Source organism: Aulonocara stuartgranti, assembly GCF_965226115.1.
Source record: "Aulonocara stuartgranti genome assembly, chromosome: 10".
Taxonomy (NCBI): Eukaryota; Metazoa; Chordata; class Actinopteri; order Cichliformes; family Cichlidae; genus Aulonocara; species Aulonocara stuartgranti.
Genome location: NC_138946.1, coordinates 14,492,139 through 14,514,546, shown reverse-complemented (window position 1 = coordinate 14,514,546; position 22,408 = coordinate 14,492,139). Strand labels below are relative to the sequence as shown.

The following is a 22,408-nucleotide window of genomic DNA, read 5'->3' as shown; positions in this document are numbered from 1 at the left end:
GGACACACAGATATTGCTGATTGTACTGGGTTTCTTTTATACCCATCGCTACAGCAGAGCAATTCACAGGACTAAAGTTTTGATGAAAAAACACAAAACAAAACACAGTATTTGTATTTATTTATTTATGTAAAAAAAAAAAGAAAAAACAGAAGTAGAGACGTACAAGGACCAGAGAGAGGTAATGTGCAAGCTAGCAAAAAATATATATGACACAAAAATAAAGGTAACAAAAACATTAAGGCAAAGAAAAAGTACAACAAAATTGTTTTAAATAGATATCATTGAAGTTATATTTGTATACAGGTAGAGGAAATTATTGTTTTCTCAATGTTTTGAGAAAGAACATAGCAGTTACACATGTTTATAAAAATGATAAAACGATTTTTTTAAATCAACAAAATGATAATTTGGTTGTTAACTAATGACAAAGTGTGATATTAGAAGAGTATGAATGATGGCAAAACACATCTATTTGTTTGTCTGTTACAAAACATTTTCGGCATAAGTTTTACAATAACACTATTAGCGAGTAAACGATTGTATCATTCAATGATATAGAATAGAATAGAATAGAATAGCCTTTATTGTCATTGTACAGAGTACAACGAAATTGGAGTGCCACTCCCTTATATACTGTAACAGTAACAGTAAGATGTTTGGTTAAAATGCTAAGGCTCCACACTTACACGGGTATTTTTCAAAACGGAGATTTTCCGTTTGTGTTTTTAAAAAAAAAAAATCCTGTCCACACCTAAACGCAAAATTGAAGGAAAACGCTGCTACGAACATGCCAAAGCAACAGGTGGCGACATATTCCTAACCTTGTAGAAATGTTGGCCAATCATAAGTAATGGCCTGTATTTGTATAGCGCTTTACTAGTCCCTAAGGACCCCAAAGCACCAGTGTGTGAATCCACTCATTCACACACTGGTGATGGCAACTGCATTGTAGCCACAGCCACCCTGGGGTGCACTGACAGAGGCGAGGCTGCCGGACACTGGCGCCACCGGGCCCTCTGACCACCACCAGTAGGCGGTAGGTGAAGTGTCTTGCCCAAGGACACAACGACCGAGACTATCCAAGCCGGGACTCTAACCGGCAACTTTCCGATTACAAGGTGAACTCCCAACTCTTGAGCCAGATCGCCTATAAAGTCTAGAAGCCTGGACGGGAAAGAGTAAACAAAGATGGCGCATAGAAGCAGAACTGAGTCCTATGTGTGGAGGGACAGTAACTGTGTGTGTATATGTAAGCATTTAAACACTGCAGAGAGTACAAGTAACAGTGTTTTGTGTAAGTCTGCCATTGTAGAAATTCATTTCACCGAAACAATAACGTGGCGCACAGTGTGACGTCAAAAAAGGCGCACACCTTTGACGCTGCGTTTTCTCCGTTTTCCTCGTCCACAGTAAATGCAAAAACGGACTTTTCGAAAATATCCACCCTGGCAGGCGTTTTTAAAAATCTCAGTTTTCAGTGACCGAAACGCCGTTTACGTGTGGATGAAAGGTGCAAACGCATAGAAAAATCTGCATTTTCAAAAATACTCGGTACGTGTGGACGTAGCCTAAGATATCATGTTTTCAAATTGTCCAAATCTGCAGGCAATATTTGCTCTTCCCTACTTATTCTACAGTTTTAACAGTTTACATATGACAAAAAAAGATTATTGAGCAAAGTATACATATGTAAGTTTATATTTCTACACTTTTTTCAGTAAGCTCAAAATGTGAATATTTATCAAAAATATAATAATATTTCCAAGGTCAGTTTTCAGAGTAGAATAAAAAAGCTATTGTAAGCTGCCCTGAAGCACAAAGACCTTTACTTATTTTTATTGTGGGTTTTCCTCCTGGTCATAGCTGCACTGCTTAACAATGTTCCCTCTAATTTTTCACATGTCTGAGCGAACGCACAAACTCCCTGAGCGATCCCTTGGACCACTGTGAGCGACATCAGACATGTGCACTGTGGTCACGCCGGCATCAAATCCATCCAAGTTTCATGGTTTATTAAAATAATCAAATTACAGCGTTTACATTTATGTTAGACTACTTTTAATTAACTGCTTTAGCCCATTTACAATGGAAATGTAAAAAAATCTTGTTCATGACCTGTGTAGTATGTTAACACTTGGAAGTAAAAATAATTTGAACTCCAATTTCGAAAACACAACTTTCTTTCTTTTTTTTTTCTTTTTTTTTTTCTTTTTATAAAGCTCTTACTTGTATTATGAGTCTGTGGTCTGGGAGAGAGTCCTGTAACTCTGTCTCCAAAATACAGTATATAAAGACCAATGCTGGGCAATTAATTATATAGTTACTTCTTCAAAAAAGTAACTCAGTTTGGCAAACAACAACGTTTTTGCAGCTATTTTTTAAATGCAGCCAAGGCGTTTTTAAATAAACATTTCAAACTATTTACAGAACAATCAGCTGTTCTGCATCAAATCTGATGCCACAAAAATTATTTGTGTCACTCCAAAAAATTATTTCTGTCCACTATGAGATAAAGGAGAACAACAGCCTGATACCTGCAGGCCTGATAACAGGAGATGTATCACTGCTGTAACACCTGTAACATTCAGCAGTCGCCTCATTGTTCTGACACACACAACAAAACTACTGACTACACTACACACTAACGACACAAGATTTGCGCTAAACGTTGCAAATCTCTCACATCTCAAAACACCGCCATCACTCCTAAAACTCCCCCCTTTCTTAACAACTAGATGCCACGTTGCCATATCATTTTTGATTGGTTGACATGGTACTTTTTTGGACGAATAGGAAAGGCAGAGGGGAGTGGGGTTTGTTTTTGCTCACAGGTGGAGAGTGCTTTCGAGCCTTTTTTCTTATAAAACGCCGATTTAACCGTTTCTTCCTGCAGTAAATATAAACAATGACAGTATTCAGGAAGAAAACCAAACATTTCATATATTTTTTATCACAACCCTGGTTTTATGTGGCCTATCAACACAATTTAAAAACTGCTATAAAGTCCCCAATTTTTCCGTCAATTGTTCCGTCTGTCCTGCTCACATCTCCAATGGTTGTACACCTTGTCATTAACGTGGCTTCTCTCCACATCAGCCACGCCCCTTTGCTAGCTAAAACACCGGTGTCGGCACATAAGGACGCTGTCATAGCCTGTCAACCACGTTGATTGGCTGCGCATATACGCATTATTGGCTGGACTATGGGATAAGGTGGCATCGTTCCCATATCGTTCCCAGTCACTTACTGACTAACACTGCGAAACAGAATTGTTAAAGTATTAATTTTAATTTCAATTCAGGTTAGATTTCTTTTGTGCCCAACGCAGAATTTCTGTGCGCAGAGACCGTGCCAGCAGTGCGCAATTGCGCATGTGCGCAGCTTAGAGGGAACATTGCTGCTTAAGTTAAACTCCTTGCTTTTTTCTGAGTAAAGTTGGGCTTGTATGTATTAATATGTAATTACTTTCAGCCCAGCTTACAGGATACAATACTGCGTCTCTCCAAATTAACACTTTAACAATCGTTCTTGCTTTAAAAAGAAAACAAAAATTTAAAAAAAGATAAAAAAAAAAACCCATTTGAGGGATTGGATATGAGAACAGTTCCTGGTGCTCATCTCGGAAGTCAACAAAGGATTATACGTACGTCAAAGCCTCAATTAGTCAAATATTTAGAGTCTAAACAATGTTTTCAAGAGTAACCATAAATTACACAAGGATTTTAGAAACATATTAAAGTCTTTATGAACTTTATTAACTTCTAAAATTTTAATCGGATGCTTTGGTTTTACCTGTATAATAGGCATTGTTCAAATTAAATTCCTGAACCAATTATTGGGGTTATTCTGATAGTAACTATTGGGCTACCATTTATTTGGTCAAATTAAGGTATCTCTTGCAATCAGGCAGGAGGTTTGTTGATTCATGTTTGTGAAATCCAAACATGGCTCCTAAACAGAAGCCTTTTGCACCTCCTCAGATGAAACTGGGTTAGAGGGAAAGGGGGCGGACAGGTCTTCTGGATCGTGTTCGATGGAGCAGTCGGTTTGGTCGGTGGTGACAGAGCAGGTGGAGCCGTCGGAGCTCACCACATCAGACTGGGAGACATAGTTGTACTCACGCACAGGGCAGGCACGCTCGTTGTAGTCCGGTTTAAAATTGTCTTTCAGGCCTTTGGAGAACTGAAACCAATCCTTAAAAAAGAGAGAAAAAAAACCTCACTTGTAACGAATAATTGCTTCCCCAGATTTTGATGACCAAAATCACTCAAACACAAGAGTATTTCTATTTTTAGCCATTAAGTGGCACTATTGTCAGGCTTTTCGTCCAACTCTTGATCCAGAGATATTAAAATCTGTTAAACTGATTGCCTGAACATCTACAGACATTCAAGGTATCCAGAAGATGTAAACCAAGCTGTTCTTTAGTCCAATCAATGACATAAATCAACAGCTACTGAACTAATTGTCATGAATCTTGATGCAAGTGTTAACATTAAAGCTACTAAAATCCATGTAGAAGCTCATTTGCCATTTAATTCTTCCAGTAACTTCAATAGCTTTCCAAATTCATATTAACAACTATATAAAACCCTTGTAAGACTGGGAATTTCAGGGAGTGGACAGAACTCTGGATGCCACTGACCTCGATGTTATGCAGGAATGGAGATGGCTTGGGAACCACAGGAACGAGGATGATTCTGAGCCTGTATGGGAGGTAAGGAAATCTTTAGCATTCACATTATCATCAAACAGCAACAACTGCATTAGACTTTGTTGGTTTCAGAACTCCAACTGAGCGTGGCTGGCAGACAGCTTTTGACATTAAGGTCAGGATCATCCGATATAAAGGTGCAAAATGCTCCAGATCCAGTCCCCCCCATAGATGGATGATAACTGTGATCTTTAGAAATAAAATATTTATATCCCATAACACATACATAGCTTTTGATTAATTAACAATGCAATCTGTCTCTCCAACCATTGTTAAAAATAATTAATGGTAGTCATGTGGAAGCTAATAATCCCCCATATTCACAAGTAATCGCCACAGCAGGGAGCTCTATGTGTTTGGCACATTTTTACACTGTGTCCTTACTGATGTAATGATATTCTGATGTTCTGACAGGCCTAAACAACAGAGTGGCCTCAGATCTAGTCAAATTGCTGATCTAAAATATTCTTTGAGTCTGCCGCTGTCCGTGTCACATATACTTCGGGAACTTTATGAATGAATGAAGTCAATTTGGAAAAGTTTCCAAAATGCACAGCGTGTAACACATTGCGTTATCTGTAAAGTCTGTTCTTTGATTGCTTTGCTGGTTAATTTGTTTCAGTGTTTCTGGAAGGAAACTTTGTAGGCTTAGCTTATTTCACAGGTGTGTTTAACGTCAAGCATTTTCCTTTTCGTATTATTTGAAGGTTATTTAAGGTCAGACTTTTATAGATCAAATAACTAATGTGTAATTTTGAAGAAAGTAAGAGTTTCAAAGCTAGACCTTGGTTATCAGCATCCATATTATAAAATTTAGCCACAGTAAAGTTCCCTGTGTTTGCATTTATTGTTATAGGTATATATTGTTGTTAATTTGTTTAGAGAAGCAGTCATAGAGTTATAAAATACATCCAAATGATCTATGAGCTGATCCTAATACATCGTGGGATAACCAGGGGCGTGATGAAGGTGATTCAGGGTAGCAATTTATGATGAATGTATAGTGAATAATGTGTAATGGTTTGATGTCTGTACTGACAACTGAGAAAAATCTGGGTTACCATCAGCAATGGTAACAGTAATTAAAAAAGGAATGTTTGTAACTTTGCATGATTGCAGATCATTTAGAAGGGATCTTTGGTCAAAACACATCTTCCTGTACCAGAATTTAATCTTGTAGGCGTCTCTGTGTACTGTGGTCTTCTGCCTTCAGAAATGTTGTGTGTTTCCTGGGTTGTGTGAGATCTGTCAGATGTTGTGCAATGGAAACTTTCCACAAGACAACAAGCCTTTGATACCATCTAAAAACGATCTTTAATCTTTTCTTTGGGTCACTCGTTTGCACTCGTTTTGGACAAGTGATCTGCATTTGTGTTTGGTTGATGGTTTTTTTGCAGCCTAGATTTTATACACTAGTGCACAGTGGATATATTAATTGTTAATTATTTGTTTACATTTGCTGTACTGATACAGTAAGTCCGGGGTGTCAAACCTAAGGCTTGAGTGCCCGAATCGGCCAGGCAAAGGCTCCAATATGGCCCACTGGATGATTTTGAAAAATGTGAAGAAGGGCATACATTTTTGACTTTTAACTGTGTTTTCACAAGTTCAAAACAGATAAAAGATAAATATTTAAATGACAGAAAAGTAAGTATAAAAGTGCGTAGGTATATATAAAAGTATACAAGTTAACAACAACTTTATGTGCTATTGTACACTGCAATTATAGTCTGTGGCTGTCACAAAATCACATGGTACACCACCTGGATCTGTGATCTGATCATAGAGCAATCATTTGAGTTATGGAAAAACCCACCTTTCATGGTGCATTAATAGCATGGCCAGCAGGATGAAACTGATTACACCCACCAGATATATCACGGGCGTCCACGGAGACATCAAATCTTTAGAGTCTTTGAAGAAGAAAAAAGAAGGAAGTTATTTGTATGAATGCTTAATTCTAATGTTTTGTGCAGTGTGGAAGCAACATTAGAGCCACTTAAGTTTTAATAATTGTTTGAATCCCAGTTTGAAAGTTGTTGAATAAGAAACAAAATCTACCTATGATTTCTTTGCAGTGTTCAAACATTTTAACTGATCATTATTATTAGTGTTTTGTTGCAGAGCTAATTGTCCCCCCAAGATGACCCTATATTCACTGGCAGACATCGTTTCACCATGCCACTAAGAATATCTATGAAGTAGTTTTACATGTGCTGTTGTTGGATCCCCAGACCACAGGCTCACTCCAGTCACTCCAGAATATGGACTCTCCACAGGAATCATCTATTCTGTTCCGCACTTGCAGCTCATATCGGGAACTGCTTGAGGGCAAGTTGATGCAGTATTTCTGTATCCCGGCGCTAACTTTAGAGAACTGGAAAATCAGACGGAGTTGAGAAAACATTAGACTGGGAGAGAACAAAGAGAGATGAAAAAATAAATGAATTAAAAAGGATGAAAGAAACCTACATCCCAGTTATTGTTGTTTGTCCTGAAGCGGACCTCACCCTCCACACAGTGTAAGGGAGCAGGAGAAGTGTGGTTCCAGTAAAACCACAGATTAAAGTCCGACCCATTCAGGACAGTCAGGTTGGTTGGTGGGTTTAACTTGACTGGAGAAGTATACAAATAGGCAATAACATGAAGAGGCATGCCAATTTACTTTTATGACAGAACACTAACAGCAATTTTCCTTTAAGTTACTGTGTAAAGTGTAAAAAACGTCCCATTAATTCTAATAATGATCCCTTCATTAATTGATTTATTGTTTTAAACTCAAAGTTAATACCAGGTTATATGCATACCTTGTTTTTTAAGCTCGTGACCCTTCTCAAAATTTTCGCTCCCATTTGTCAGTCGAGTTCGAAATGTTTTGAATCTATCTCCCGAATCTACCTGCTGGTTACATCCAATGTTCACGTTGTTCTCTGTCAAATAGTGGTTGCATATTTTCCATTGGTCATTGCCCAACCTGTAGATGAATCAAAAACATAACTATTCCAACAAAGAAAAGCATGCAGACGTATCATATTTAGATACAATCAATATGATCTTAAATATGATGTAATCTCAAGTTTAATACTTTATTAGTTCTAGTTCTAATTGCTCAACAGTCCAAAACTATTTGCCATATTTCTCATTTCATGATGTTCTAAATGTTTTCAGTTGTTGAAAGGTCTGGACTGCAGGCAGGCCGCTTCAACACCCGGACTCTTCTTTCATGCCTAATAAATATTCCAGGTCTGTTACCCAAGTAGTTGATATTTTTCTTAATAATTTCTTAATATTTTCTTAAAATGAAACTTTTTTCTCAGTTTTTTCTATGGTCTATTGTGAATAAAATATAGTGCTTATGAGACCACTCTATTCTGTTTTTCTTTTTCATGTCTCATAGCATCCCAACATTTTTGGAATTGGGGTTGTAGTTCAGAAAAGGTAGAAAATGTCTTTTACTGTTAATGCTGAGAGTAAAATAGATTTTCATCACATCTTTCACTCAAGTACAACATTTAATTATAGTCTGATTAATTTTAGAAGACATTACAAAGATGTGTTGGTGCTATTATCAACAACTACGCACTTGCTGTAGAAGGTGTAGTTGACCTCAGGAGTCCCGGTCTTATTCCATTTGCAGGAAACATAATCTAGATTCACCACCAAGCAATCCACATCTGTTAAAAAACATGATAGATTTGAGATCAATGAAAGATAAAACCTAAAACGATGAATGATGGTTAGGCATATATATGAAACCTACACAAAGGGCAACAGACTGATAGTAGTACAGTCATACACTCAAAGACAAGGAAGTAAGAGCCCCGTGCTCTGGAGGGGAAATTCTCACAAAACGTGCTTAATAAAGGAAGGCTCTGCATTAACCTGAATTTAATATAGATAGTGTTCATTCATATCTCAAGGTACAAATAACTTCTCAAATATACATTGAATGATAGTGTTTGGGATATAACAAAAGTAGAGCGATCGACTTTCAAAGATGTCGACACAGGTTTACGACACTTCCTACTGATGTTGCGAATGTCTTGTATTTTTTTAAAAAACGTATTCGATCATCTTCATATGCTCTTACCTTGTGATTTTTTGGCAAATACGTGTCCAGTCAGATAAAGAAGTAGAAGTAATCTTGTCGACATCATGGCGAATAGAAACAGGATGTAAGCCCGCATCGACACTGAAATATCACCGTGTCTTGTGGGGTTTTTTTTTCTTCTCTTCCTGTCAATGTATTGGTGCCTGTAGCACGGCTATGTCACTATATGGCAGATACACAGTCTTCATACTTTCATAGTTCATAAAGTTAATAGTTAATAAACTCTAGTTAAGAGGTTAAATCAAGTTTTTGGATGTCATGATTACTTAATGTATATAAGCTGTCTTAATCATTTTAGCAGGAGAAAGACAAAGTAGAGAGAAGGTAAAATCTCTGTTAATATTTTTGTTTTTTTAAGGGTGTTTTTTATATCACAGGTATTATCTGTTGGATGTAAATGCAATAGCTTCAACTCAAAGACATCTGATATTTTTTACCACAATGAGACAAAAGTGAAAACAAACTCATTCTGGTCATTTAACACAGGTGTGACACTAAACTGTTGCAGTTTACTTTTATGTTCCTTCTTATTTGGACAAATCTGTCAATTACAAAAGAATATTAAAGAATCCCGACCCTTTTAACAGTTCAAATTAGCTGAATTACTACTCATCCGTAGCACGAGATGTCATAACATTCGATCAGTGTCACTTTCAGAGTTTTGTGGGTTTCCTGTCAGAGGAAACTGCTTTCAAAAATATAGACTGAAACTATGTACACTAGACTTGAAGTTGGACTTTTAATGTCCTGTAAAATAAGTACAACACACAGAGAAGGTTTTATGCAATCTTTATTGAATCGTTCAAGAAATAGTTCTGTTTTTAGTCAGCCAGTCTTACATTTTCTCTGCACTTCTACTATCATTTGCTGCCAAAGTGAGCTTAAGGTGGATCTTGTTGGTTTAGCTAAGATTTTCTTTACAGTCTACGAGTCCTGTATGTATTCTTTTCTGATGAAAGAGAAATGATGGACAAATCAGAATCACATTGTGAAATGTAGTGTCCATGTTCATGCACAGCATAAACAAGCAATTTTATAATTTTAACCTGTTTAACCAAATGAGTTAATTTCTTACATTCATTTCATCAAACAGCAGCCGTCAACTCCCACATCTCAGATAAATATTTAAACTAACATTTGCTGTTTGAAGCCACAGACAACAGTTAGCTCAGCTTAGTTCATTTACAGCAAACTGGATCGGGGGCTTTCTGTGTAAATTGCTGTGGTTTTTTTTACTGCCGTATTCTGTTTTTTGGAGAGGAAACGCAGCGTTTTTAAGAACTGTGCTATCTCTGTTCTAACCACAGTTATAATGAAGTACAAATGTTCAGATAAAATACTTACTTTAAACTCAACACACTCACACATAGCACCTTTCACTTGGTCGACGTCTGCGGGTTCACAAGTAGAGACCTTACAGTTCATTTTGACATTTTTTTGACAGCTGCAGCAGTGTGGCATTTACTGATTTGACTTTGTGTGTCTATGTCTGTGTGTCATAATGACACTATGTGGTTCTGTCTACACCTACTTTGACTGGAACTTATAACAAAGAGGAGTTTCAAGTTCTCTGGTCTGTGTTTATTTGTTGTCTATCAAAACAGTGACGTCACCAGTGTACTGGTGACAATGAGTCCACATTTCCTTATCTGACAGAAATATATGAACTTTCCTGTTATTTCTGACCGTATGTTAAATAAATGTCTGCCAGATAAATACAAAAATAAAAGCTCAATTGACAAAACTAGTTTAGAAAATGATTTTAGACCCTTGTGATTCTTATATTTTGGCACCTGTGTGCAGACAAAATGTACGTGTCCAAACCAGCCTCCCCTCTCTGATAGTCTCCAAATATTTACTGTGCAATAATCAATAATTGCACAGTGTCAAAGTATATCATGCATTGCAAACTGCACATACACAGCTTCACAGAATACAGGTAATGCCTCGTCATACAGTGCGTGTAGATATGTTTGATGACCAAAAAACAAAAAAAACAAATTAGGATCAATATATAGGACTATAAAAATACACACACACACACACACACACACACACACACACACACACACACACACACACACACACACACACACACACACACACACACACACACACACACACACACACATAGCTCAAACAAATAAGCCGAACCCAAAAATAAGACACCCCAGATCTGAATTAATGAAATATTCGTATACTTTGTTCTTGACATAGCTGAATTTTTTGATAACAACATCATACAAAAATTATCAATGGAAATCAAATGTAGCTACCCATGGAGGTCTGGATTTAGATTCATACAAAATTAAAGTGGAAAAACAGACTACAGGCTGATCCAGCTTTGATGTAATGTCCTTAAAACACGTCAAAATGAGGCTCAGTAGTGTGTGTGGCCTCCATGTGCCTTTATGACCTCCCTACAACGCCTGGGCATGCTCCTGATGAGGTGGTGGATGGTCTCCCAAGGGATCTCCTTCCAGACCTGGACTAAAGCATCCGCCAACTCCTGGACAGTCTGTGGTGCAACGTGGCGTTTGTGGATGGAGCGAGACATGATGTTCCAGATGTGTTCAATTGGACTCAGGTCTGGGCCGGCCAGTTCATAGCCTCAGTGCCTTTGTCTTGCAGGAACTGCTGACACACTCCAGCCACATGAGGTCTAGCATTGTCTTGCATTAGGAGGAACCCAGGGCCAACTGCACCAGCGTATGGTCTCACAAGGGGTCTGAGGATCTCATCTTGGTATCTGGCGAGCACATGGAGGGCTGTGTGCCCCCCTCCCCAAACAAATGCCACCCCACACCCTTACTGACCCACTGCCAAACCGGTAATGCTGGAGGATGTTGCAGACAGCAAAACGTTCTCTATGGTTTCTCCAGACTCTGTCACATGTGTTCAGTGTGAACCTGCTTTCATCTGTGAAGAGCACAGGGCGCCAGTGGCAAAGTTGGCAATCTTAGTGTTTTCTGGCAAATGCCAAACGTCTTGCACAGTGTGGGGCTGTAAGCACAACCCCCACCTGTGGACGTCGGGCCCTTATGCCACTCTCATGGAGTCTGTTTCTGACTGTTTGAGCAGAGACATGCACATTTGTGGTCTGCTGGAGGTCACTTTGCAGGGCTCTGGCAGTGATTTCACAAAAGTGTGATTGAGTTGGAGTTTCATTGTGTTGTTTATCTGTTCCCTTTATTTATTTATTTATTTATTTATTTATTGAGCTGTGTATATAAAAACAGCCACATGGGTCAATACATAAGTGGGGCACAGAAAGGAATAGCCAGAGGAGCAAAACACCAGCTACTGGTAGACAGAGCAGTCACCTGAGACTGCAAGACTAAGATGACCAACCTGTGCACTGCTTGGATTGACTGCAAGAAGGCCTATGACTCGATGCCTCACACCTGGATCCTGCAATGCCTACAACTATACAAGATAAACAGGACCCATAAGAGAGTTTATCAGGAACTAAACGGGGATGTGGCGTAGAACACTAGAGATCAAATGGTAAATGGCCTGTATTTGTATAGCGCTTTACTAGTCCCTAAGGACCCCAAAGCGCTTTACACATTCAGTCATCCACCCATTCACACACACATTCACTCACTGGTGATGGCAAGCTACATTGTAGCCACAGCCACCCTGGGGCGCACTGACAACTACAAGCCCGTAGGCACAAGTCACCGTCAAGTGCGGGACCTACCAAGGAGATGTGCTGTCCCCACTGCTGTTCTGCATAGTCCTGAACCCCCTCAGTGAGATCGTTGACAGACTGGCTACAGATACCCACCAGAGAATGGAGCAATTGTCAATCACCTCCTCTACATGGATGACATCAAGCTGTATGCCAGGAGTCAACGAGACATTGATTCACTGATCCACACCACAGAATATACAGCAACAACATTGGAATGTCATTCGGATTGGAGAAGTGTAGTCGAATGGTAACGAAGAGATGGAAGGTCATCAGAACTGAGGGGATCGAACTACCAGAAGGCAACATTGCAGACATCGAAGACAGCTACAAGTACCTGGGGATCCCACAGGCAAACGGGAATTATGAAGAGGCAGCTAGCAAAGCTGCAATCACTAAGTTCCTGCAGAGGGTCAGGCAAATCCTGAGGAGTCAGTTGAACGGTAAGAACAAGATCCGAGCTATCAACACCTGTCCATGATCAGGTACCCTGCTGAGATAATAAGCTGGCCAAAGGAGGAGCTCGAAGCCACTGACATCAAAACCAGAAAGCTCTTTGAGGGTTTCATCCCAAGTCCAGCACCAGCAGGCTGTATGCTAAGTGGAAGGAAGGAGGGTGAGGACTGGTAAGTGTCAGCATCACAATCCAGGATGAGCCAACAAACATCCACGAATACATCAGGTGATGCGGAGCGTCAATGTAACAGTGACCCCAGTGGTAACTGGAGTGCTAGGTGAGTGGCTCCAGCAGATCCCAGAAACAACACTGGAGATCTCTGTCCCGAAGACCTCAGTCCTAGGAACAGCTAAGACACTGCGCAGGACCCTCAAGCTCCCAGGCATCTGAAACAGGACCTGTGCTTGAAGGATAAAGACCGCTGCTGGGGGCAAGAGTGGATTTTTTTTTTTTTTTAGAAAATATGTCACTGTAATGTAGACCGGGGATTCCATCACCATTCCCTGTATTTTTATTAGTTTATGAGGGACTAGTATTTCAAAAGCTAGATAAAAAAGGAACACACTGATGGTTTCACGATTCGTTATTAGGTTAATGGAGTTTGACATTTGACTAGTATTTAAATGACAGTGTGTGAAAGTTGAAGAAGGATGGGGGTGGGGGGATTAAAGTGTTTGTAAGACTCTGGAAATATGTAAATTTGTCTTCTTTGTGTTATATTTTGGTTTGGTGTTTATTTATGTGGATGTTTGTTTTTTCCATTTGTTTTGTTACCCTCACACTTGGGTTATTCCAGATGCTCGCCTGAAGCAGGTAGAGTGTAAAAGGAAGCCAGTTGCTTTTAGAGTAGTTAGTTGGTGTGTGTTAGTGTCTTGCATCTAATAATAAACTCTACCATTTGATGGATACATTTTATTCCAGCCTCATGTCATTATTTTGAACCCATAAATGACCGGTGGCCAATGCACGCAGATTTTGGGGACATTTCTGCTCCAAATTCACCGTACAGCTGCTCACTTTTGTTTTAGCATCAAGAGTCCGCACCATCTTGGAGATGTCCGCTGATTACTCAGCATTTCTTCACACCTAGCTATTATGATCTCGTCCCATTACAGAAGGAGGCATACTGTTCCAGATCATTTTCCCATAACTGATAACTAGAAACGAATACATAGGTGTAAATAGAGCTACAGAATAAATTAACTGGTAACCCGTATAAAACATATCCTCCGCTATCTGGAAATGTGGGACTACGGAACCAGTATTAAAATTTGACATTGAAAAGTCGTCCAGAAAGACCACATTTGGACTATGTACGTCAACACTAGACAATCAGTAGACCTTAAAAAAAAAGGACATCACCTCATGTTACATTAAAAAAAACAACATCATAATAGCTTACCAGGGCTTTTTTTTTTCAGCAAACACAGGTCCGATAAGACAGAGAAGTAGAAGCAGTCTGGCTGGCATCATGGCGCACTAAAACAGGATTTTAACAGTAGAGGTTCAAGTTTACCTTTAACTGTTGCTGTTTGGTATGGAGGACCAGAAGAGCCACACGCATCAAAATAAAGAATTTTGTCCTTCAATAATGAATTGTGCCATAAAATATTCATTAGTAAATAAATTTTTTATTTATTTAATTGAAATATTACTAAAGTAATTTATTATTAAATAAACGAATTTAAAATAAAAAAATATTTGTAAATCACTTTTTCACAGTTAATACTTCAAATTGATTTCGCAAAAAAGAATTTAACCCTTAATAAAAATGTAATTTAAAAATCATTTTCGAATTCCAAATAAAACAATAGATTTTTAAAACCTTTTTTAAAATGCAACTTTAAAAAGAGAAATAAGTCGATGTATTCCCAAAAAGTTGATTCTCTTCATCTGGATGTAGCATCAGTGGGAGAAACGTTTCTTCCCTCATCCAAGTGACTCAGCTTCACTCATCTCAGCTGATTCCCCAATCTTATAAATTGAACATTTGCACAATGACTGAAACTAGCACCACCGGGCTGTGTGTTGAGTTTCTTGACCATTCATCAACAACCACTGATCAAAGACTGTTGATCAATAGCCAGGAGTGCCATTCACAGAGAGTTGGGGAATGGCTGCAATCACAGCATTGTAAGATGGAGAAAGATGTACCCTTAGACCCCACCCTTGATTCAGAGATGGTCTTTTCCTTTTCACATGAGCCCCAACTCCCTGTGTTTTAATTATTTTAACAGAAGAAAAACAAAGTAGAGAGAACGTAACATCTGTGTTAACGTTTTTAATATTTTTAAGGGTTTTTTGTAAGGGTGTCTTTTATATTACGGGTATATCTGTTGGATCCAAATGCAATGCTTCAAGTCAAAGACATCTGATGTTTTTTATCACAATGACACAAAGGTGAAAACAAACTCTCATTTAGCACAGGTGTGACACTAAAAGGTTGCAGTTTACTTTGATGTTACTTCTTATTCTTCTTATTAAACTTCTTCTTATTTGGACAAGTCTGTCAATTATTTATGCAAAAGAATATTAAAGAATCCCGACCCTTTTAACAGGTCAAATTACTACTCATCCGTAGCACGAGATGTCATAACATCTCGTGCTATAGAGTTTTGTGGGTTTCCTGTCAGAGGAAACTGCTTTCAAAAATATAGACTGAAATGATGTACACTGACATTTGAAGTTGGACTTTTAATGTCCTGTAAAATAAGCATAGTACAACACACAGACAAGGTTTTATGCAATCTTTATTGAATAATTCGCTGGGCACAGAGTGCGAATCCAGTTTACTCCATCTCCATCACAGACAATTAGACGTGGAAGTAGTGATGTTTTAGTTTAGTGAAAATGTAAAAAATGGGTTCTGTTACATTACCATTCAATTTGAGGGTTACAACAGATAATATAATACATTTATTGTTCTCACGTGGTATTGGACGGGATTATTTTAACAAAGGACATTTTGCCTGATAATTATTTTTATCCTCCTGTAACTTTACTGTGTAAAGAGTGAAAACCTCCAAAGTTGCAGGAGTAGTTAGTCGCTATAAGGTTGGTTTGGAAGCATATTTGGCGATGCTTCAACCTCTGCTTTGCGTTTGTGTGGGAGCCCTTTTAAAAAACCTTTTTTTTCTAATTCATACTGCTGTCCTCCTAGGGGGCACGCCCCCCGCTTTGGGAACCACTGCTTTAAACTCACACATAGCACCTTTCACTTGGTCAGTGTCTGCGAGTTCACAAGTGGACCCACGTCAGAGGCTTTACCATCGATTTTGACATTTGTTTGTCAGCTGCAGCAGTGTGGCACTTACTGATTTCACTTTGTGAGTCTATGTTTGTGTTTCAAAATTATAATATGTGGTTCTGTTTAGACCTACTTTGACTGGAACCTAACACAAAGAGGACTTTGAAGTGCTCTGGTCTGTGTTTATATGTCTGTCTATCAAAACAGTGACGTCACCAGCGTACTTTCAGCACGGTACAATGAGTCCACATTTCCTTATCTGACAGAAATCTATGAACTTTCTGTTATTTCTGAACTTTTGTTAAGTAAATGGCTGCCAGATAAATACAAAAATGACTAAATTAGTTTGCAAAGGGATTTTAGACACTTGTGATTCTTCTTTGGGGACAGACAAAATGTACATGTTCAAAACAGCCTCCCCTCTCTGACTTTGTCTCCAAATATCAACTCTGCAACGATCAGTAATCGCACAGTGTAAATGACCTTTAAATTTGGTAAATATTTTTACGTTTGTTTGAAAGGCACTTCGGTTTTATTTTGAAACCCATGCTTTTATTTTGAAACAGGAAACTGGCACAAAACCGTTAAAGGGCTGTTAGTAACGTTTCTTTTAGGATATGGTAAAATAGTGTGCCTTAAAGTGAAAAATATGTACGTTTACTTTGCCAATTAGTACCTGGCTGACAGTGGCACAAGGTTTGTTAATGTTTCCTTTAACGGAATAAGTTACATGCAATCAAAATGTCGTTTAATAGAGTTTATGTTGTTAACCTTGACCTTGACCTTTATGTGTAGTTGTAAGTTAGTGAGGTGATATAATGAATTGAGTGATGTAAATTTGATGTATATGCTATATGTGAGCAGGAGAAATTTGTTTCCTTTGATCTTATGGTATTAATATTGCTGGTTTTGTTTTGCTCCTAGCTCTTACGGTGTCTTCACTGAATGTTTCAATAAAAACATTTCCAATAAAACCTCTGTGAAGCATCAGTATAAGAGACCATCATTCAGCCAGGGATGCTACACACAGTGTCAAAGTGTATCATGCAATGCAAGCTTCAAGTACACAGCTTCACAGAATACAGGTAATGCCTTATTATAAAGTGTGTGTAGACATGTGTGATGTTTTATTTAAAAAACAAAAAAACAAAAACAAAACTAGCCAAAATCATGGGATTTATTTTCCAACCTAACACATTAAAAGTCAATAAATACAATGCAATAATATACAACAACTTAAATAAGTGCTTGCGAATGAGCTAAAAGGTTTTCCAAGACCTTATGTAAAAAAATAAAAATAATGGGAATGATTAACAGTAGAATGTGCTGCAGTTAAAATCACTGATATACACCAAACGGAAGCATTTTTCACAATTTGTGTTCTTCTGGGGGAGTAGTGCAAACATCAGTTTGATTTTTGATATGCTGAGGAAATTCAAAAACTTACATCATGGAAGCAGAGAGCTGATCGCTGCACCCTGATTAATACTCAAGAATGCATATCATCTAAAGTATGTTTTCAAGAGTGTCAGCACTTTATACCACCTGTCTTAACAAAAAGGAAAAGCCTTTTATTAAGATGGAGTACTATGTATCTGTGAGGTTAAAGATTTCAAAGAGATGTTAAGGTCAAGTTTATTAAACTAAAATCTGTAGTCTGAGGTTTTATTTAAAAGGCTAAGCTCGGGTGTAACTGATTAAATACCTCCAGCAAATATTGGGTTTCTTCACACTGGGAATTGTTGTAAACCCTTCTAATAATCACTGTCACCAAGCAGGAGATGTATCAGTGTAACAAAGTCCCGATAGTTTGGCTCAGGCAAACCTAACCCTGGTTCACGACCTGCTTAGTCAGAAACCTGCAGCACCTCCTCAGATGGAACTTGGGAGCTGGAAGAGGACAAGGGGACATACAGATCTTCTGGATCGTTCACATCGATGGACACAGAGCAGTGGGTTTGGTTGGTGCTGACAGAGGAGGTGGAGTCGTCAGAGTTCATGCTGTCAGACTGGGAGACGTAGTTGTACTCACGCACAGGGCAGACCTGCTCATTGTAGCTTGCTTTAAAATTTTCTTTCAGACCTTTGGAGAGCTGAAACCAGTCCTTAAAGAAGTGGGGAAAAAATCTTTACATTAATTTGACAAATAAATGCAACAAACTGGATTTTTGAGTTACAATTGTTTAATGGGTAACTCCTTCCCCAGAGCTCTACGCTGAAAAATCATTTGAACACAAGAGTATTTATATTTTTAGCCATTAAGTGGTGCTGTTCTCAGTCTACTGGTTCACCTCTTGATCTGGACAATTTCATGACTATTAAACTGTCTGCCAGGACTTCTACAGACATTTAAGGTTCCCAGAAGATGTGAACTAATGCTTTGGTGCTCTTTTCTACTAATACTGAATGGACTATCATGAATCGTGGCGTTATCATTAACATCAAAGCACTGTGATACCCAATACGGTCTCATACAGCCACTAACATGCATATTTATTACTCTTCATTTTATTCTTTTAGTATCTTAATTAGTTTTCTAGCTTTAGAAATCTAGTAAGAAATCTTGTGTGACTGGGAATTGGAAGGATAAGACTGACCTCTGGATGTTACTAACCTCAATGTCATGAAGAATCGGGGATGGTTTGGGAACTGCAGGGATCAGGATGATTTTGAGCCTGTATGGGAGGTAGGGACACTGTTACTCTCGGTTTTTCATAACAAGAATATTTGCATTCACTTTGTTCACGCTAACACCTCAGCACTGTAACTGAGTGGGGCTGAGCTTTCCGGATCAGGAATCCGAATGCATGATGCAGGACATCCAGTAAAAGTCAAATTTGCATTCACAGTTCGTACATGGCTTGGTAGCACACAGAACAAAAAACTCAGGCAAAGAGCAAAGAAAACAGATGACAAGAACTTAAAAGATCAATCAACAAAGAGCAAGCTGGGGCAAAATGCAAGAAGAGGGAAAAGAATGCATTTGGGAAAGCTCGAAACACCAGTGTTTGGAAACCCTGACTACAGTAACAACCTGGAAACAATAAGCAGACTGGATACTTTAGCTGAGGTAAAACAGGAAAAAAACAGGAAGTTAAAACAACCAAGACACAAATAATAGGTGATGTCTGGGATGGATAAGGGGGAAGTGTTGCTGTGACTAAGCTTATGTCAGCCAGCATCATCTGGGGTTTTTAAGCCTCGGGCAGAAAAGCCTGTCTGCATGTCTTACAGGTGATAAACCACATTCCTCTCTAAGACGTGTGCCAGTGGTCCAGTGGTCCACTCACCAGAGGCCCACCAGCACTGTTTGTGTTGAACCCTTTTGGGACCTAACTGAAGGTAGAGGCTTACAAGTAGCCATGGCATGGCGACCCTAACCCTAGTTTTGGTGATTACTCAGTATCCTAAGTAAATTCCACAGAATTTGAGGATAAAAAAAATCTTGCGCAAACACTTTTTAAGGTCATGAACACAGTGGGCATTTGGGTTGCTGTCATATGCTGGTTCCAATTCTAATCTACGATCACAAAATCGCATGGCACACCTAAACTGACTTCGTGGCACATCAGTTGGATCTGTGATCTGATCACAGATCAATCATCTGATTTATGGAAGAACCCACCTTTCACGTTGCAGTAACATCACCACCAGCAGGATGAGGGTGATGGCACCCACCACATAGAGCAATGTCATCCACAGAGGCACTGAGTCAGAGTCTGTGAGGAAGAAAAAAGAAGAATATTATTTGTATAAATCTTTTAGCTCTAAATATTGGGGCACGCATTGTTAGGAAGCATAATTCTGAATTTTAACCAAGCATGTTGGGGTCAAACAGTAACTGAAATAAATCTAAAGTTCTATACGAACATAATTTTTTATTTCTGAAAACTACAGAAAATAAGTCAGCTATACATAAGAAAAAAACATCTGCCGTGTTTAAGCAGTCATTCAATTACATTTTTGGGGAAAAAACGACATCTTTTCTTCATAACATGTAGAATTTTTAACCTATGCTGCTGTTGGATCCCCAGAACACAGGTTCACTCCAATCACTCCAGAAGTCAGACGATCCACAGCCTTCATCTATTCTGTTCCGCACTTGCAGCTCATATCGGGAACTTCCCGAGGGCGAGTTGATGCAGTACTTCTGTATCTCGGGGCTAACTTTAGAGGACTAGAAAATCAGATGGATTTTAGAAAACACAAGAAGAGAGAACAAGAAGGGGCAAACAAAGCAATAAATTAAAAAGGATGAGAGAAACTCTTTTCCTACCCCCCAGTTATTGTTGTTTGTCCTGAAGCGGACCTCACTCTCCACACAATGTAGACGAGCAGGAGAAGTGTGGTTCCAGTAAAACCACAAGTTAAAGTCTGATCCATTGAGAACAGTCAGGTTGGTTGGTGGATTTAACTTGACTGAAAAGATACAGACGTGTAATAACATGAACAAACATGCCAGTATACATTATACTTTAAGGCCTCTTTCATGTCAGAATACCCACAATTTTCTTGGAAATTTTTTTTAGATTTAAGCAAAAGTGTAAATAAAAAAAATCCCAATAAGTACACTAATTTTTCCATCATTATTTTATTTGTTATTTTAAATACAGTTATGTTCCAGGCCAGGGTAAATACATACCTCGGTTTTTAAGTCCATGTGTCTCCTTAAATCTATCCTTGCCATGTACCAGCCTGGTGTTAAAAGTCATGAATCTGTCGTGAGACTCACATGGCTGGATGCATCCAATGTTCATGTTGTTCTCTGTCAAATACTGTGGGCAGCTTTTTTCTTTCTTATTGAAGAAACTGTGTAGAAATAATAATAAAAAACAATCACGCAAAGTACTGAGCCATATCTACTTTAGTATTCATCATGACCAAATATGTTCATATATGTTCATCATTTATTCAAAAATGTGTTGTTGTTGTTTTATTTGTTAGGGCCTAGCAATTAAATATGTTTAACTGTTAAGTTTATCAGAAAAATAGAAGAATTTTCATTACATCTTCCACTGAAGCACAACCAGCCTGATTCTAATCTGATGAATTCAGAAGACTTCACTGAGATGTCCCACTGCTGTTATCAGCGGTTACCCACCTACTATAGAAGGTGTAGTTGACCTTTGGTGTCCCCTTCTTATTCCAGGTACAGGAAACATTTTTCAAATTGATAATCAAGCAATCCACATCTGTTAAAAATATGACCAATTTGAGAAAATGATTTTCAGAAACTGATAATGGTTAGACATATAAATTCTACATAACAGTAGAGTCAAACACCCATGACCTTAAACTGATTTTAATTAATTTAGATAGCAATTATTTTTATATCAAGGTACAACAACTCAGGTCCTTTCTTCATAACTGATTCGCTGTTTTAAGGAAGCTGATCAAATACATATTGAATGCTAGCCGCGCAGGAGATAATATATGTAGATCTGCCAAAAACAGACTCACTGACTATTCAGACACTTGTACTCAACCTAAAAAAAATGTCATCAGTAGACTATAATTTGTAATAACTTCGATCTTGTGTAATTGATCTTACCAGGGGCTTCTATGGCAAACACAGGTCCGATCAGACAGAGAAGTAGAAGCAGTCTCGTCGGCATCATGGCGCACTAAAACAGGATGTTAAGAGTACTTTTGCAACGTTACAACTCCGACTGTTGCTGTTTGTCTGACGTAACTGAGCCGACTTTTGCGGTGTTGTTTCTCATCAGTTCCTGTAGTTAGACCAAACACTGCGATGATTTATCACTTCCTTGTAACATAATTAAAGTTGACCTCAGACAAACAAGAACAACAATATTCAGTCAGTTAACAATATTCATAAACTAAAATATATTGTAGGCCTGTTGTATGTAACCTACACTTACAAAAAATAAATGAATAAATAAAATAGTAACCTATAATACAATAATGAAATATGAATCAAGTTTTGGCTATTGTTTGTAATAGCCATCTATTATCTATCTTAGACTTTTAACAGAAATAAAGACCAAGTAGCGACAAGACTTGTGTCTTACAGGTGTTGTCTGAAAAATGTCCAAACAAAGGCAAAAAAAGTTACAGAACAAAGTTATCTAGTACGTGTCTCAAACTACATGAAAAACACATTTCTGACCGACTCTGTGGTGACATGGTGAAGTGATATAAATACAGCAGGGCTATATTTA

General features: G+C 38.3%; 1 protein-coding gene across 1 annotated transcript; it reads right to left on the bottom strand.

Moving 5' to 3' along the window:
- Window positions 1-725: 725 nt before the first annotated feature.
- On the bottom strand, window positions 726-21,896 carry LOC309715715 (uncharacterized protein). The gene is made up of 16 exons (XM_082549055.1): window positions 21,778-21,896; window positions 21,328-21,418; window positions 20,869-21,035; window positions 20,503-20,645; window positions 20,238-20,403; window positions 19,852-19,945; window positions 18,841-18,901; window positions 18,077-18,331; window positions 8,808-8,982; window positions 8,301-8,391; window positions 7,525-7,691; window positions 7,190-7,332; window positions 6,929-7,094; window positions 6,534-6,630; window positions 4,649-4,709; window positions 726-4,197 (listed from the first exon to the last, which is right to left on the bottom strand). Exons 1-16 carry the CDS (start codon window positions 21,842-21,844, stop codon window positions 3,955-3,957), a joined length of 2,187 nt encoding a protein of 728 aa, XP_082405181.1. The 5' UTR covers window positions 21,845-21,896; the 3' UTR covers window positions 726-3,954.
- Window positions 21,897-22,408: the final 512 nt, after the last annotated feature.

Coding starts and splice junctions, on each gene's coding strand:
- LOC309715715 (XM_082549055.1), bottom strand. CDS start 21,844: ATGATGCCGACGAGACTGCTTCTACTTCTCTGTCTGATCGGACCTGTG. Junction 7,692..8,300: donor AACTACACCTTCTACAGCAA/GTGCGTAGTTGT, acceptor ATTCATCTACAG/GTTGGGCAATGACCAATGGA. Junction 4,198..4,648: donor CATTCCTGCATAACATCGAG/GTCAGTGGCATC, acceptor CTCTTTTTTAAG/GATTGGTTTCAGTTCTCCAA.